The sequence below is a fragment of the Trematomus bernacchii genome, unplaced genomic scaffold (assembly GCF_902827165.1).
Source record: "Trematomus bernacchii unplaced genomic scaffold, fTreBer1.1, whole genome shotgun sequence".
Lineage (NCBI taxonomy): Eukaryota > Metazoa > Chordata > Actinopteri > Perciformes > Nototheniidae > Trematomus > Trematomus bernacchii.
In genome coordinates this window covers 10,968,188-10,987,684 of record NW_022987727.1, presented here as the reverse complement: position 1 = coordinate 10,987,684, position 19,497 = coordinate 10,968,188, and the positions used below count along the sequence as shown (strand labels likewise).

At 38.1% G+C, this 19,497-nt stretch overlaps 1 protein-coding gene across 1 annotated transcript; it reads right to left on the bottom strand.

The window, feature by feature from the left end:
- Nucleotides 1–850: 850 nt before the first annotated feature.
- Nucleotides 851–19,203, bottom strand: zgc:171775 (STKc_p38 domain-containing protein). The gene is made up of 12 exons (XM_034145194.1): nt 18,969–19,203; nt 14,542–14,671; nt 11,221–11,279; nt 7,852–7,963; nt 5,350–5,379; nt 4,872–4,919; nt 4,604–4,718; nt 4,430–4,501; nt 2,997–3,076; nt 2,746–2,824; nt 2,283–2,456; nt 851–1,584 (listed from the first exon to the last, which is right to left on the bottom strand). The coding sequence occupies exons 1-12, from the start codon at nt 19,100–19,102 to the stop codon at nt 1,523–1,525; spliced, it is 1,095 nt and encodes a 364-aa protein (XP_034001085.1). The 5' UTR covers nt 19,103–19,203; the 3' UTR covers nt 851–1,522.
- Between the last annotated feature and the right edge of the window lie 294 nt (nt 19,204–19,497).

Here is a 19,497-nt window from a genome sequence, read left to right as displayed (position 1 = left end):
GTTTATTGTTATTTACTTTAAGATGTTTATTCTTAACCAATCATTTAATTAAAAAACTTGTATTTAAATGATGTGTGTGTGTCTCTGTATTCCTGATGATACACTGAGAGAATGAGCTCATAGTGCTGCTGATCACCATAAGCTAAACAGTCTGTATATTGCATTACATTTGTATAATGTAAGCTTTGTTGATACTTTGTTAGATATACTGAATATTATTTGATCTATTCCACCACTTAATCCCAAATAATGTAGAGGTGTGTTGTAGGTGCCTTAAATAACCCCTTATTTTCTAGTGAGATGTATTTTTATGTTCATATAATAGTGATTTCAATGCCACCCCAAAATGATCACTGGTTCCATCCTGGCCACCCCACTGAAAATGTCCTGGCTCCGACACTGCGCATGGGTTGGCCACCTCTGCTGTAGTAGCTTTATTCTGTACTGTATGTCTCCGTTGACATTCTATCGATTTTGCTACCAAGAACATTCACAACTTAACTTCATCCTCTTAAAATGAGTTTTACTATGATATGATGCTGCCCTCTAGTGATGGAGGATTATATGACACTGTTTGCCTTTTTTTGTTTAGTTTTTACCAGTATCCATCTTTGATTTATTGAATTCGATCCAATTAGTCATTTGAACATAATTGAATAACAACAACGTGTGTCATGTTATACCATGTTTTATTTGCAAAAAAATGTGTGAACTCCAACAATAAAAAACCAGCATCTTTTAAAAAAGAAATTGCACTATTATACCCTTTACATATACAGTATGCAGCATGAGAAAAGGACAGAAGGAGACATGGATAATAACTGTCCTTGTGAATAACTGTGAAGTCAGATACAATGCAACCAAGGGTATTTTTTATTATAAGACAGGGTTATCTTTCTATCATAAAATAGTATATTCTCCGCATAGACTTTCTGTTTATTATTGTCTTGTACAGGTCACCATACCATGGTGTATCAGGGCCATTGCAGGTGAAAATAAAACAAGATTCCAGGGAATGGAGGTTTTACCCAAGAAAAAAGGAGAAGGTTATAATACAGGCCCGATTCACAGTCCTGTCCTGTCAAAGTTCAGATGCTTATGGTAATATGTTAATTTGAGGCCAAAACAACCAGTATCTCAGTGTTGCAAACCTGATTGCATGAGGAGGGCTCGCTTTTTTTCACTGAAGGCCTATATATGTGATTTTCTTCTCAAAATCTACAACTTTAATTGTCATAAAATAAAAAGTCTTTAGTCTCAGAAGATTCCCAAAGATACACCCCCTCCATGGCTCAGTAAGGTATTTATTCTTGACCTACAATTACTATTTTGCACTGTTGTACCACCATACCAAGTAAAGCTGCCCTTCAATTAAACACATTTAAATGTTTAATGCCTATCAGATAGACAATATCTGAATGTTCTTTTATATTTGTTTCTCAGTGTTTGACAATGTTGTTGACCATTCAGTTTGTGTCTGTATTAAAATCAACACTTGATGGCGCCAGCACATCGAAGCTTCCTACATGGCCGTCTTACTGGGGTTTTCAGGGTCAAATGTCATGATCTCCATGTGGATAAGACCTGATTGAATACAAAAATAACAGAATTAGACATTTCCCATGAAAGCACTTAAGGTTATTTGTATTTTAAGTGAATATAGTAGAGCAGGAAGGACTCCTAAAGCATGGAAATGAGTTAGAATAAAAGCACCTCCGGTTCCTTTATCTTAAAGTCAATTATCTTTTGATTGGTTTTTGGTAAGACTTCTGAAATAAGGTTTATGGTTAACACAAGCTTAAGAGATTTAAAATGTTTGATCTATGACATAAATTACATCAGCTAATACCCCATGATTGTATGAGGCTATCATGTGGTAAAAATGATGGTTGCTAACAAGTGGCTACATTTCATCACCCTAAACATTAGATGCCTTTAGCTTAGCGGTGGGGATACACAGCCATGATACCGTGATGTAGTTAGTTCATAGTTTTAGTAGTTCAAATGCTGTCAAAGTGGTGTTCATATGTGGACATTACCCTGCTGAACAAACCCTGTTAGTATCATACAGTAAATGAATATTTGCCTCAAAGCTTATTTTCTGCAATATTTCAAATCCAATGGACAAATCCCATTGGCTTTTTTGTCAAGGGCCCTTGCAATGCTAACTTCCAGGTCTGCTTATAAAAAACGTAATCACTGCACCACTTTATTGGCAATAAATTAATGATTGCACTTAATGCCCATTTTCAGAATAGGCATTGTGTGTATTCAGAACTTACTCTTCCACTCCCCAACGGCGAGCTCCAGGCTCTCGAAGGAGTCATCATAGGGGTCAGAGTCCGGCTCGCTCTCTGGCTCATGGTATTCAGCCAGGAAAGGGTGCCCAAGGCCCTGCTTGGCTGTCAGCCTGGTCTCTGGGTCAAGTATCAACATGCCCTCCAGAATGTCTACAGCTGGAAGCATCAACAAATAAAAACACATCAATACTCCATGACATTCTTTTCATTTACTTAAACGTTAACTAACATTTCTGTCTTTTTTACTCTAACATATTTTTAACTTGATTATTTTCATATTCTATTTGTTATAAACATAAAGCAAATCCTGATATACAATATTTTTTCAGACACGATGGTCGAGAACAGATTGCCAAGACCGGCATAGAGGTATTGTGTATTTCAAGATGAGAAAAATGCAATGAATTTCAGTTTAAAGTCAATGAGCAGAAGCGCTTTAGCACACCATTTCCCTCCATTGATGGAAACACTTCCTTGAAGATTTTCTTCTTCTGCGGAGGTAGACCCTGCACATACGACTGCGCCTGGAAAACAGTTAAGAGCGGTTACATTTTATTCCCAAGCATGAGCTAACAACAGAGACAAGAAATTGACGCAAAATGACACGTGTAATTTCCACTGTGAAATGCCTCTATGCCTGAATTCTATATATGGAAGCTACCATGTGCTTATGTTAGCTAGCATTGCATAACGTACATCTTTACTCTGCATCTTCTGGACCAGGGAGGAGTCCGGTGTCCCTGTCAGCCGGAGGATCTTCTTCAGCTGATCAATACCTGAACAGGCTGCTTCAGGAAGAATGTACAACATAAAATGCATTTCTGCAAGTCTTTCAATCTGCAAACGTGATATAGCGAACTGAATTACAAAATAAAGAAGCAGCTATATTTTATAATATTTGATTGGGTATTATTTTTGTATACTTTTCATGCAGTTAGGATTGATAGGCTCATTTTTAATAAGATATATCATTAAAGGGGTGCTTCAGTGACTTAGTTCTGCACTTTAACAAAGTTGGGTGGAAAATAGTCAGAATTTAAGCCGCATAGGCTTAAGTTATCCTGACTCTTACTCAATAGTATGGGACGAGCTCCAAGAGCAGTGCCTTTGCATAGATCAACCAAAAGCCTTGTTTTATTTGACCCTGTGTTATATCCTTGTTTTTGAAACTTCACACCTCCAGATTGTGATGAAGCAAAGTAACTTTGCCTGAGGTGAGATATCCCTGTTGCTAAAATCAGCAAATGCTCCTTTAAATTAGGAAACTGCCTAAACGCAGCAGAAATAGTTTTCAGTTTGTCACATCCTGGCCCTGTGTCTATGCTTCTCTGTGATTGCCGCTCTGATCAGGGTTACCTGTCCCTAATCACCCTATGTGTATTTAGTCTGTGCTGCCTCTTTTGTCTCTGCCAGTTGTTATGTCTGTTCACTGTTAGCGGCACAGGTATTCCAGTGGTATTTTCTAGTGTTTTCTATGAGTTTGCCCCTTAATAGCCAAGTGTTTCTGTTGTTACTTTCTTCTGTCTCCTTTTTTGATGGTTAACTGAAAACATTCTTTTCTTTATTTAGGTAGAGCTTACTTAACCCTCTATTGTCTGTGGTTGCGCATTTGAGTCCATTCCCACCTGGTGCCAGAGTGATACTGTGATAACAGTACTTTTTACAATAAACCGAAGTGTGTAAATGATATGGAATACTCCAAAATCTCACAATGCTGCATCGGTTTATTGAAGTGTTTGAGGGCTATTGCAGGCTGGAGAGGGAGGGAACATTCATAGTAAAAATAAACTTGTTTCTGGATTAAAGTTATGAAATTATGATTTTAAAAAAGTGGATATTCTCAGAGATCAAAGTGCTAAACATCAAAAGTTATCGGAGATTAGAATAGTCATAAATTAGCTTAACAATTCCCCAACAAGTTTTCTTTGTACATTTTTGAGTTTCTTGTCAAAATATTTCTCCAGCTCCTACAGTGTATATATATATATATATATATTGGCCAAAACATGTTGTCTTCAGTTGTTCAAAATATTCTATTAAAAATACCGGTTGCAGTGTGGGTTTCTGACTGCTATTACTGAACATACACAGTCTTATTGCAACACAGTGATCTGAGTGTGTGAGGATACTGTCGTGTCCGGGGAAAAGCACCTGGCCCGTGATCATCTCAGCCAGGATACAGGCGGCCGACCACACGTCCACTGTGGGGGAGAGCATTTCAATGATGAAAATGTAATAATTTGCCTTAGCGTACTGCAATATTCAGTTCAATTGTTTTACAAACTGAAAGGTAATATTGTTACCTGTTTGACTGTAGTGCATCCAGTTGAATATGACCTCTGGTGCTCTGTACCAGCGCGTCACTACATAACCAGTCATTTCACTCTCTGCCTGTCTTGCAAGTCCAAAGTCCAGGATCTGAGGATAGTGACACTTGGATTAACCATTGAATCTATTTCCTCTTCACTTTTTCGCAAGTAAAAAAATAAAAGTTACAAATCCTGAAGATCCGATTTAAGGCCGCAACTCATCATCATCTTACATTCTGATATGCAACTTTTTTTTGCTTACCTTTAATTCACAGTTCTCATTCACAGCAAGGTTACCAGGCTTCAGATCCTAAAATCCAACACATGAGATTTCTTATTTGCATAAAGTCTATTGTGAAATAGTAAACACACTTTGTAATAGGTCAAAATATACTCAATTGCTGTTTTCATTCTGAGCATTTGATAAAAAAGACTGATACCAATCTTCTGTATGATAGTTATCAAGCAACAGTCGGCCTACGCCTGAATAAGGCTAAATTGAGTAAGTAGTGGGTCATTCTGGGAAATATCTTTGGATATTAATCTTAATTTATCCATCTAATATCTTTTGTAAAGGAACACACACAATTCAGACCTAGAACTGGACCAACACAAAAAGCAGAACTTTGAAATGTAAATGTATGAACTATTTCATTAGATGTATAACTTAATTAAACACAAATGTTGTAATGAGTGAGACACAATCTCTACAATAAGTGTTGTATAAAAAAAAAACCAACCCGGTGGACGATGCCTGCAGAATGAATATACTGTAAAGAAAGAGAACACAGATTTTAGAATAAACAACACAAATGGACATTCTTCACTCTTACAAAGTGTAGCAAAGCAAGCAGGCTCTCTAAATGCCATGGTATTGACTTGTGGATTTCAAAATACACATTACAGTCTCCACCCGCAGCCCACTGTGACGGCTCTGTTTTGTGTATTTTACAGCCCTTGGAGTAAATCCAGGCTCTTACAGCACACTTAAAGCACACAGATAAGAAAGGGAAACAATCTCAGAACGAGAGACGTCTGCAGCTTAATTCAAAGACAAAGAGGCATTTGGGAGAAGTTAGTCTTGGTTTCCAGTTTAAAGCGTGCTTTCCCTTCCTTTCCATCGAGCACTCTTGGTTACACATTGACAAGTGGTGAGTGGAGAAGCATAAATAAGGGTGAAGCATACAGTGAGTAAAGTGAAAACATTGTACTTAAAATGCCAGCAAGACATGCGACCTTCATTTATCCAAACTCATATTTGCCCTATAAATCTACTCCAACATGGCATAATGATTATGGGAAGTTCTGCAGTGACTTTTTATTATACTTTACTTATATACTCCCCCTCCCGTAATGAACATTAGTACCTTGAATTCATAAAGACATTTTTTTCACACCGTATTTGGGGAGTAGTGAGCATAAGACTGAACACAAATTAGGCTAGGATTTTAATGCACATGTACATTACATTGATTTCCCCTGCATAACACGCTGTGAATTACATTGACATAATACATACAGTTGCATATTTACAAATCAAGCTGGTGCTGAGCAACATTGCATTATTTACGAGTTTGCCCACGTATAGTTTGTGGAAAGCCAATATTAACTCTTCTTTTATCTCTGCTTTGGTCTCCACCAACTCTTGAGGGAAATAGCTACATCTATAGCTGCTAAATGCTCCACTATGTTCCAACACTAGTCTGTTACTGGTTCTGGTCGCTGATTGGTGCTGAGCAGGGAGTGTACAGTGCGTTTTCAGAGGTTTCTGTTGAAAATATCTGCCTGCGAAGATCTTGAAACAGTGAGGTTGTGGGACGTAAATTGTGAGTGTTATTCACTATGAATGAATAATTTCAGATGACACACATGATCCACTGTTAATACAAAACGTTGGATTAGAGCAGGACTAAGTAATATTATCTAATTTTATTTTTGGACCTTTTTGCCGGAGGTTGTACATTTTTATGTGATGAAAAGATATATAAGAAAACTAATTGTGTGTCTGTACTTTAAATGTGCATTATTCATTTGGTGTTGAAAGATTGTAAATTGCTTAATCGTGTCCTACATCCACTGATATTGCACTTCGCTTCATTTATTAAAAGGAGTGAATGCCTTAAGCCTTATTCATGTTTGTAAGGGCTGCTGTTACCTTAAGGCTTAAGGTAACAGCAGCCCTTACAAACATTTACAAAAAGTTCCAGTTTTTTTTAATCAAAAGTTTCTCAACACATGGAGGAGAAGGGGTTTAGTAGTGTCACCAAGGGTTAGCATTTCTGCTTTCTGAAGCTGCCGCTGACCTTGTGTTGACCTCCAGCACACACTGGGCTGGTTTGCAGTGACATGTGAAGTCTGAGACCCTGCTCTGACCTAAAACTAAGAATTGTTGTGATTTCATTAGTTTCAAATTCATTTCAACTTCATTTCTACATTGAGAGCAGGTCATTTCCAAGGGTTCTGCCATAGTTCACTGCTATGTTTTTACAGTATCCCAGAACAGACACAACAAATATAATATAAATCACTGATACTGTATTTCCACTGTATTTTTTTATAAATATTTGTCTCACTTTTATGTGATTAACAGGAACAATTTGCCTGTCAAGTACATTTAAGAAGCAAAACATATCACTTTTAACAAAATCTCCAAAGAAATGCAAATACTTTATTTCTAAACATTTAAAGGTGGGGTATGTAATTTATTTCAGAAACACTTTTTGTTATATTCCATGGAATGCTCTTAACATCCCGATAGCAATGAATATATGAAATGCTTTGACAATAAATACATAAAAAAACCGACCAATCATCCCAGCTAAAATAACTGGATGGCCTACCTGCCTGTCAGCCTTCCATCTGTGCACAAACTTATCTCGTGCCCTCATTGGTCATGTGCGCGTTCGTGTGTGTTGGAGGAGGGGCTCTGTAAGGAAGTCTGAAGGAAGGGGCAGATTTTTTTCGGCTACGTAGTTTCAAATTCTAGCGCACTCGAGCTGGTTTCTCCAAAATTACCTACCCCACCTTTAAGAATACCGCTTGGAAAAATGGTTAAGCATGTTAAGAAAATGACTTATTCTTAAGATAGCACCATATGACATTATTTAAAGCGATTCTTAATGTTGAATAAATGTAAATAGATGTTCTTATTTTTTGTATTTAAAAATTGGCCTGTTGAGAATGCGTATACGTCATTGACCCATATGTGTAACAATCAAGTAAGAAAAGTAATAATAGCTTACCTTGAGTCCTCTGAGCAGCTGGTAGAACAGGTATGTGATGATGCGATCAGTTAATCTCCGCTTCTTCATTATGTGGCCCAGATCCTGGGCTACTAACGGCATGACCATATAACTACAGAGAGAAGAAGAAGAGTTAAAGGTACTTACACACCAAACTGACACCAAAGAACACCAAAGAACACCAAAGAACACCAAAAAACACCAAAGAACACGTCCCGACGTAACGTCGCCTCACGTCTCTGCGTCTTGGCCATGTGTCGCACTGGAACACACCACAAAGACTTCAGCCAACGGCCAAGTTGCACGTACGAACTGCGCATGCGTGAGTGGCAATAACTCTCCTTACCAGCAGGCGGAGGTAGTGTGTATTCGTCATTCAAAAGAGGCAACAACCGGAAGACAGACTGCGTGCTAACCGAGAGAAGAAGAACAGACTGCGTGATATAAACAAACAATAAATAGCGTGTGCGTTCCATTTTCCCTCTACAGCGAGAAGCTCATGGGGCTTTCCCGAACCTGTGTCGAGAGCTGGAGTTAAATGAAATCTCAGATTTGCCTTCTTAATAGTTTGTTTGGGTCCCTCACTTCCGTTTCGCTTCTCATGCACTGATTCGCTAAGCTGAACAGCCAATCAGAGTGATTTCTTTGGCCGACGGCCTTTAGCCGACAGACTCCCGATTCAACATGTTGAATTGGCGGCGGAAGGTGTCGGCACGGCCAAAAAGACACAACGGTGCGGGACACACCAAGACACACCAATCTGAGTAGGGCGACACAAAGCTCATCGACGGCCCGACATCTATCGACGGCCGAAATCGGCTTGCACACCAAGCCGATTTTGGCCGTCGATAGATGTCGATAGATGTCGGGCCGTCGATGAGCGTCGTGTCGGGACTTAAGAGAAACGGAAGGTATAGAAAGATAAAATCAACAAATATAGGTACACAAGAGGGCAGATGTCTTACACAGACACAGTTCAATTATAATTTCTGAATAATTGTTTTAAAACAAATTGAACCCATGTTAAGTATTCTTTTGAACAGACAAAATCCTTTCCCTTATTATATTTGGTGAATGTGTCACTGATACAGATCTGACAGAATTCAACAAAGCATGACTGACAGTTAAAGGTGGGGTAGGTAAGTTTGAGAAACCGGCTCGAGATACACTTTTTGTTATATTCCATGGAATGCTCTTAACATCCCGATAGCAATGAATATCTTAAAGTGGACCTATCATGCTATATTTGAATAATATAGTGAAGGACCATACCTATATAAGGCATATTTATACTTTTTTTTTTTCAAAATACCAAACAGATCATGCATTTTAGCCATGCCTCATTTTGCTCAATTTGACTTTTTTAGCTCTGTTTTTTTTTGCAAGGGCAGATTCAGTGAGAACAGCACCATCTACAGGCCTGGCATATGTACTACAGCGTCTCCAGCGCTTTCAAACGGCAATGGCCGTGGCTGTCTCCTCCTGATTGGTGGAGTTGGCCCAATAGCCGTAGCGCCACTGTCCTGACGTCAGGACAGTGTTCAAATCTGGATCAGTTTTTATCAGATCCGTTGCAGCCCCTTTTTTAGAGATTTGGGTATGGAGGAAAATAGAGAGGGTTGTGTTTTCTGACACTTGGTGAGTTCCCTGGAACACCGGGGACACATATTCATGTATAAAAGACGTACAAAAGTGCATTTTGCATGATAGGTCCCCTTTAAGTGCTTTGACAAAAAATCCATAAAAAAATGTCATCTGTGGAAGCCGTAGTACTGTAAAAAGCACGACCAATCATTTTAGCCGGCCCGGTTAAATTAACTGGATGGCCTACCTGCCTGGCTGCCTTCCATCTGTGCACAAACTTATCTCGTGCCCTCATTGGTCATGTGCGCGTTCGTGTGTGTTGGAGGAGGGGCTCTGTAAGGAAGTGGCAGATTTTTTCCGGCTGTGTATTTTCAAATTCTAGCGCACTCGAGCTGGTTTCTCCAAAATTACCTACCCCACCTTTAACTGACTCAGTCTGTCATGCATGTCTGTTACACTAGTTATGTAAGAGCACTCTCACACATATCGTGATGCTTTATTTTTTAGCTACTTTTAAATCTTCAATTGAAGTGTAGGAGCCATGGAACGTGTATAGTAATGCGTTTTGTTTTAATATAAGATATTTGTTTGATTACTATTGATTGGTTGGCTTGGGTCACATGGATACAGGCGACACTCATTATAATCCTGTTCACCTGCGTGAGGTGTGTGTGTGGAAGAGAGGGTGACACAGGGCCGTTTTTGTTGACCGCAAGATTTATGATTGCTTTGATCATTATTATTACAATGTCTATGTCTGATCACCGCACTTTTTTCATTAAACTACATAACAATTCAACAGAGTTTTGATCTCAGCAAGTACTCTTTTTTAGCGTGTCATACAATATCAAACAGGCCCGGCCTCAGCCTCTCAGCAACTTTGTTTGTTTCCTGCTGTCGCTATATGAAGCATAGGATCACATTTTGAACAAGCCTTGACAGAACCAATGGATTTAAAAAATGTCTAATGGCTTCTTGTGGTGTCATTGTTATGGCTCTTGACACACTCCTTCCCATTTTTCTCACAATGTTATACATTTTTTCAGACCGTGATCATTTCTCATCGGAGGTTATACCAAGCAGTTTTGTCTCATGTTCTTGCGATCATTGGAATTGTCAACGCAATTCAACGTGACATGACAATGCTATTTATTTATTTTATGTAAGTGTTGCAGCAAACACTGTGCTGTAACCTGGGTCAAAGTCAACAGGGATTTTTTTCTCAGTAATGTAGTTTAATAAATTGAAACTAAGTTACTGAAACAAGTTTTGTGACAAAAACAAATACCAACAAACAGAAGGAAATTAAAAATTAAAAAAGTTGGCTGTATAAATAATTACTACCCCAAACTGCTTTAATATTTTGTATCTTGGGCCTAAGTAACTACATAAAGGTAATTACACTAAAATTGTAACTAAGTCATTGACACAAACTCAGTTAGTAAATCAAGCGCCAATAATGGTATTTGATGTTGTTTTTATGCACTACGACTTTATACTGAACTAAAAAAGTTATGAACACTGTCTTTGTCCCGCATTTAATAAGCCCCTATTATTATACAACTGGCTCCATCATGGCCCCCCCAAGTAAAATGAGTCTAGAACCACCACTGCTCATTGCTATGGTGAGGAAATACAGCCGCACAAACCAACCACAGCAAACATGAACAAGCTTGCTCTCACACATCCTCACTTGAACTCTTCACACTTGCACACACTTGCACACAGGATCTCGACAAGCTGCGACAACGAGCAAAAGTATGCAGTTCCTGAATCCAGACTCACAAGGTTTGGAATTTTTCTGGTGTGGAGTCGGGTGTGAAGACGTTGAGGAGGCAGATCACCTTTAAGAGAAAAACAGTAAGGACGTTAATATACACGTCCAGTGATACACATGTAGGAAACGCTTACACACTTTTGTGAAGAGGTCAATGCAATGAAGTGTTTTCCTAATGGTTTAAGTGTCATGTTTACAGCACTGACGTTTCTGTGGCTCCTTCAACTCTCTTTCTAAGTATCACAGTCTTTTATCCATCCAATGTCACATCATTTTCTGTGTAAGATGTACAGTATGGGCCAATTTTTAAATGGCAGTCCTTCTATTGATTTTAAATCCAAACACAGAGACTAACAACACAGGATACAAAATGCATTGAAAGTCTTATGTTAACTTGTCTTTCTATGACAAAGTAAACACAACTTTTACTAGAAGGGGACTCTGAAAGAGTGATATTTTGCCATTTCCAAATGTGTCCAAATATATGAATGGGTTCCCCCTTGGTACACCAATCGCGCCAGTCGTTTTTCCATAACCCTGCTGACAAACAGATAAAGAAACCAAAACCGATAACATATCCTCTTTGAGGATAAAACTCATGAACTCTTATACTATAAAGGCACTATGATAAGGCAGAACTGATGGTGGTATGATAGAGCAGAAATGATGGTCTTTCCCCATTAATTGAGTGTGATACAGATTTTTAATGGGTTCCTTCTTAGTCAATTTTGTAAATATACCAAGTTCCGAAAAAATCGGGCAAGTAGTTTGTTCTTGATCCTGTTGACAAACATATAAAGAAATCAAATCAATTACATAACCTCTTTGGTGGTGGTAAAAGAGTCAAAACTCATTTAATTTGTTGACTTCAAAAAACCTGCAGAGTAAATGGAGGTTATGTAAGGTTTTCAGCAAAAACACTGAATCATGAGGGTTCCAACGAAACACAACAGTACCAGCTGGTCAGGGAGGACTGGTGAGATCTGTATGAGCTCTTCTTGTTGAGTGGTCAACAAAGTTTGCTTATCCTCAAAATCAACTAATCTCATTAGGGTTGACCTTTCTGAGTGAGTAGAACTAAACAAATACGTTTAGATAACAAGTCATGGTATGACAGTGAGTCTCTTGCCATTGGCCGGCTGTTATACCAGATTGTATCATATATGAATTAAGAGACACTTACAGTAAGACAAAAACCATGCACTGGTCAATGAGAGTGCAAAAAACTAAAAAACATTATCTTCATTTATTTTACAAACATTGTCTATTTTCATTTGTAGTTTTTTATTAACCTGTTAAGCCCGAGAGACCCCGGTACCGGGGCACTGCCGCAACATCTTGCAGGAAACAGTGTCTGAGGGCATGTTCATTTCATAAACTATGAATGTTTTATATCCATGTAACGGGAAGAAACTCATCTAACTGATCTTTTTTTTTTTTTTCAAAAGAAAACCCACAATGCTAACACTGAGCCTCTGAATTAGCGACGAGCGAAAGATGCTAACACCTTACTGCACTGAATATCACTCACAAAACCTTATTATTTATCTCTTCTCTACATCCATGACATCGTTTCACATCGTGAGGTGACACAGAATCGATGGGTACCCACATTATCACTGAATTATATGAATTTGCGACGTTATAAGCAAAAACGGACATCAAAACAGGTGACGCTAGGTAGCTAAAAATGCTAACATTTTTACCTTGGCTCTGTAGTCTCTCCAAAGTGGTCTTCAATGGCATTAAAACGATAAAGACGCTGCTGAAGTTAATCCATAGGTTAATCCAATGTGTCTGTGTCCCTTTGAAATGATTTCTGATAATCCATAAGCATTAAAACTGCTTTTCCGTTTCCAGATGTCAAAAGCTAGAGATAGGTTCACTCTGATGCAAAATTACATGCGCGAAGCCCCCACCTTTTCTCTTCACAATGAGTGTGTGTGGGGGACTCCCCCTTCGATTCTATTGGCTCTAACGGTCAGAAAGAGGTGTCAACCATCAAAATCGAGCAAGGGAGGCCAGAGATATGGAAAATCCACCCAAATGACCCCAGAAGTGGTTTCTTTTTGCTAAATCTCTCTAAAAAGGTAAAATGTCACTTGTTTTGCATCAATCTTGATACAGGGTACTTATTATATGTTGTACTTTGGATTCCTAAAGCTTTTAGTCTACCTTACCATCATCCAAGGGTGGTTTTCACTATAACTACAAAAGCATTTTTGGACGGACACTATAATTTACAGTTTTTTACTATGTAAAATCTGAATTTTCTTTAAAATAAAAAACATCTATATTGATTCTGACTTTTCTACATCCAACTCACAGGTTTATCATTACTTTGAGAAAAAAGATTATTAATTTAACCCTTTTAGAAGGGAAGATATGGTCATTTGTTCTGGGAATGTCATTTTCGAGCCTGAGACCTGAAAAACAGTCTCAGGGCTTAACAGGTTAAATACACCAACAATTTGATTAAATATAACCTTATTTGTATATAAGCAGGTTGAGATAAGAACAATATTCATTAAAAGTTCATCCAAAAAGAAGATACAGTACAGTATATGCAAATTCCCTTGGTAACAACTTTTGACTCTAATAAGTAAAAAAATCAATGCAATTTAGAACATTATTATTAAAAGAATGCCTCATTTGCATATTTAATCATAGACTTTTATACAAAAATAAAAATAATTGTCTTAAAGGTCCCCTATTATACTGTTTTTCATCAATATATTATAGGTCTCAGACATATACAAAACATGTCTCTGAAGTGTTTGGCTCGAAATACCAAACAGTATCCCCTCTGTTTTAGCCCTGTTTCAAAAGAGCTGATTCTCTGTCTGTTATTTTAGATGAAAATAAGGAGCCACTCCCCACGCCCCTCTGAGAGATATTTGGTTATAAAGAACTCAATGGTGCTCTAGGAGGAGATTCGGGTGATAAGGTGGGGGGGGGGGGGGTTACCTTGGTTGGTGATTGGCTAATGGTTACACAAGCCAAAACATCGTTATGACATCATAAAGTGGCCAACATCTGATCAGCTCCTTTTCAGACAGGTGTTTATTTAAATGGGTCAGGACAAAAAGTGAGCGAATCTTTTTTGCTGAAACTTTCAGAATCTCTTTACACAGAGGGGACACATGTTTAAAAGACATGAAAAAGTGGATTCTGCATAATAGGTGACCTTTAACTAATTGACTGGGAAAAGCTGCATGGTGATATTCTTATTCTAAGCCTATTCACGTGTAGGTCCTTCTTCAGTTGTTGATGTTACTGTGACCACCCTCTTAAAAAATCCCACATCCCTGTTTTTGTGAAGTTCCTACATTTTCGTGCTGAATGTGTCGCAGCAGCCTGAGCTCCCTGTAGGCTCGCTGGGCGTGGATCAGGGACTGGAACGGTCGGTACAGCTTCTTGATGGCCACCTTCTCCTTGGTCTTCTGGTCAAGGGCAGAACTGATGTGGAATCAAACACAGAGTAAGAATACACAGTGTGAGAAACATAATCTAGGGCTGCATATATCCACTATTGGAATTGTATATTATTTGATTGATTGCAATTTATCGATTGTTTCGTCTTCAAATGACAGAAAACATTGCTGAATGCCCCTCATGGTCTGACAGAATCCCAAATGACCTAACCCTACGTTTGGAAACATATAAACAGAAAAGGATCAGGAAGTATTTCACATTTTTCTTATTGCTAAATGCAAAGGTGAAACAAGTACTTTTACTTAACCTGTTAAACCCCAAGGACCCGCCGAAGGGTCCGAAAATGCTACATCTGCTAGCACCAGTGTGATCTCTGAAGTGTCATTTATGAAACTATTAATGTTCCACACCCAGCTGACGGGAAGAAACTCAGCTAACTGACTCTACGAAAAAAAATAAAAAAATAATAATAATAATTCCCACAAGAAGCCTTTCAATGAGCCCTTAGCAAATACGGACTAATGCTATTTCTGCTCATAACTCACAAAAATTATCATTTATAATTATACTTTCTGCACAAACAACACATCATCTGAAAGCTGAGATTCCACAGATTCCATTGGCATAGGTCTCATCACTGCATGGCCAGAACTCACTGAGCTAGCAGCCAGAACATAGCAAATAAACAACATCAGTTGTCAAATCCATGACAATAATTAGCAGGTTAAATTTTACAATAATTTTTTTTTTTTTTTTTTTTTTTTTTTTTTATGGAATGAATAACTATAGTGATGATTCAATGTTATAAAATGATTTTTACAGTCTGGTACCTGAAAAAGGTCAAATGGCACTGATGGAACCAGATGTGCCCAAATGTGCCCAAAGCTTATTCCGCCTGGAATTTTTTTCCCTAAATATCTCTAAAAAGGTCAATTTTCACTTGTTTTGCCTCAATCTTGATACAGGGTACTTATTATATGTTATAATTTTGATTCCTAAAGCTTTTAGGCTACTAACCCATCATTCAAGGGTGGTTTTCACTATAAGTAATGGTTTTTTGTTAGGCGGAGGTAAGAATTTACACTTTTTTACTATGTTCCATCTGAATTCACTCTGACACAGAAACATCTATATTGATTCTGACACTTCTACATCCATCTCACAGATGTAACCTTGCTTTGAGAAAAAAGATGATTAATTTAACCCTTTTAGAAGTGAAGTTATAGTCATTTGTTCTGGGCATGTCATTTTCGAGCCTGAAACCTGAAAAACAGGCTTGGGGTCTAACAGGGGACCTATCATGCAAAATGCACTTTTGTACGTCTTTTATACATGAATATGTGTACCCGGTGTTCGAGGGAACTCACCAAGTGTCAGAAAACACAACCCTCTCTATTTTCCTCCATACCCAAATCTCTAAAAAAGGGGCTGCAACGGATCTGATAAAAACTGATCCAGATTTGAACACTTTACTGACGTCAGGAAAGTGGCGCTACGGCTATTGGGCCAACTCTCCACCTATCAGGGGAATGTGGGGTTGGGCCACGGCCGGCCATTGCCGCTCGAAAGCGCTGGAGACGCTGTAGTACATATGCCAGGCCTGTAAGTGGCGCTGTAGTCTGCCACAAAAGCAGCGAAGAAGACTTCCCGCCCATAGTTACCATGGTTACCCTTCTGTTTATTCTCCGCTCTGGCTTTTTTTCTCCCTCCAGAGGCAAGCGTTTGCTCCCGCTGCTTTAATTCAATGCAATCCCTCCCCGTCGAGGCAAGCACTGTAATTCTCTCCGGTTAGTCCACCAGCAGATGACAAACACCCACCTCTCCGCCTCTTCCAAGGAATGAGGGGACCGTGCGGCAGAGTTTCAGTTTCAGTTTCTTTCACCGGTCAAGATGTCCGTTAAAGTTTAAATCTTCCGGACAAAATTAGAAAAGTGCCGGTCAAAGGTCTTCTTTGTTATTTATTGAGCTTTAAAACAAATGAATAACGACACTATATAATAAAACACGGAGGACGGAGATCTCTTTTTCTCCCCCTCTTCTGACAGCCCAGCAGCTGATCAGAGCACGGCTTCCCTCTCCTGCAGGGGGGCGTGGTCAGCAGAATCAGACCCGTAAACAGCACATAGAGCGAAATGAGTTATGGCTAAAATGCATGATCTGTTTGGTATTTTGAAAACAGAAACGTATAAATATACCTTATATAGGTATGGCCCTACAATATATCATTTAAATATAACATGATAGGTCCACTTTAAGTAAAGGTAGAAGTATAGGAGTGTAGGAATACTCTGTTACAAGTAAAATTCCTGCAATAAAAATGTTACTCAAATAAAAGTAGAAAAGTATTAGCATCAAAATATACTTAAAGTAGCGACAGTAAAAGTAGTGATTGTGCAGATTGGTCCATTTCAGAATAATATATATGTTATGTTTTATAATGATTGATCATTAAAGTGTTCTCAAAGCTGGTAAAGGTGCAGCTAGTTTGAATGACTTTGTATACTGCAGGGTAGCTTGTGAATTTACTCCAGGTGGAACTAAAGTCTGATTTAACACTTGATTATATTTCACATCATTCATCCACATCTGTAAAGTAACTAAAGGTATTAAAGACATGTAGTGGAGGAAAAGTTCAGAACTTGGGTAAATGTACTTAGTTACTTTACACCACTGGCTTTGAAGGATGGGAATGATCATTTCAGTAACAGTGTCATCATGTTAAAGTTATTATTTTTTTTAAACAGCAAACCATTGTTTTCCTCATTTGAAATAGTCTAATTGTATTGGAACATTGCAGGTACCCTGTAAATGAGGTTGTGTGTTATTTATTTAAGTAATAAACACATAGATACAATTCGATTTGTGTTGAGAAACAGTGATGTCATCTATATTTTTGTAATGAGATAAAAACATTATCAGAATCAGAATCAGAATCAGAATACCTTTATTAGTCCCACAGAGGGGAAATTTGCATCGTTACAGCAGGAAAGAGCCACAGACAGCTTAATGTTACCTATGTTAAGAAAAAAGTACTAAGTTATGATATAATAAAAAATATAATATAAAAAATAAAAGTAAAAGAAAAATACTTTCCAAAATAAAAATCCTGTAACCGTTCTTAGGATTTAGCAGCCAGGTATATATTACACAGTTATTAATGGCATATGTATATAATGTATATATTTGTTTATTTCCTTAAAAGAGAAAAATATTGTTTTGATTTAACGTGAAGAACTGAAATCAATACAATTACTTCAACAAGAAAAATATAATTTGTGCCAAGTCTTATACATTTCCATGTACAAAATATATATTGTTTGAGGCAGGGTATTTGTTTCCATAGGCTCAACAAGCAATAAAATATTGATGTTAAACACTAAACTAAACTCATTTTTTAAATTGGTTGAACAACAGTTTAAAACACTAAGAATGATTTGTTATGGGGTTTTTGAAGTTTATATTTATCCTGGAGATGCTATCAGACATGTTATTGGAACTTTTAAAACAATTTGTGTAGTTCTTATAGAAAAATGAACTAAGTAGCCTACTAAGTAATATCTCCAACTTGAACATTGGGCCCCATTTAATATATTTGGTATATAATTGCCAAACAAGATATCAGTAATCACATCTTGTCTGTCAGTGGCTTATCATTAGATAGTCCTCCTGTGTCTGTGGTATCTTGGATTCCTTCAGGAGATTCCTGTCGTATCGGAGGACCTGCATTGACTTGCTGCCTCGCCTCAGGCGGACAATAGTGCTTCTGTTAGCAGATGTCAGAGAAATGTCTCGGCCTCTTGCAGCTCAGTCTGGGATCGGAATGCAGACTTAGGATTTACACGAAGAAAATCACTTGCAATGGCAAACATTTAAATACTGATAGTGGCCAGCAACCAAGCACCTTTCACCATTTACTAATACACTTTAAACCCACTTCTTCAGGCTTTGCTTTTTTCTGTTAAATTCTCCCCCCCATGACATCTGCCTATTCTTACTGTTTTCTGTTTTACAGTTTTTGTATTTTCTCCCAAAAAAATGTATTGCATCTAGTGTTTTTGTATATTCTTGCTGTAATGAGTACTTACATAAACGCTTAATTAAGTGTATTATTATTATAATAATAATAATAATTATTATATATGTATTTGTAATGCCTTAGGCATTACTGGGACCTTAAAGAACATGACATGATAAGCATGTAGTATTATTGGAGTAAAATATACAAATATATATCATATTCTGTCAACAACTGACATTTACTGTGCGGCACCTTCCTCGTCAGTGCAGCCGAGGTGGTGCACCCATCCCGGGGTAAACTCACCACACTGTCCCGTAAGCTCCGGAGCCGATCGACCGCAGCGACGTGTATTTGTCCGGGACGTCCCACGTGGTTTTCTGGACCTCCAGTCTGTGATAGCCGGTTCTGACGGGGGAGTCCTTCCCTGGAGACTCCATGGTGCTGGTTCCTTTTGACAGCCAGTCGGGATTTAAATCATAAGACGTTTGTACAGATCTGGAGTTTCAACCCCACAGGTGAGCCTTGCAGAAAAGGTAAGAGCAGAGCAGGGAAACGCCCCCATTCCTGCACAACAACCTGTCACGTGGTGAGCCATTCCCAACAGTGTGTGTCAAAAACATGTTGAAACACTGAGAATTACAATATTATTAGGAATCAGAAGGCAACCGAAACCAGATTTGTATTATATTGTATTTTTTAACATGACCTTCTCTTTTATTTATTACTATTATTTTCTTTCTTTCTTTCTTTCTTTCTTTCTTTCTTTCTTTCTTTCTTTCTTTCTTTCTTTCTTTCTCTCTTTCTTTCTTTATGCATTTTGTAATATTTATTT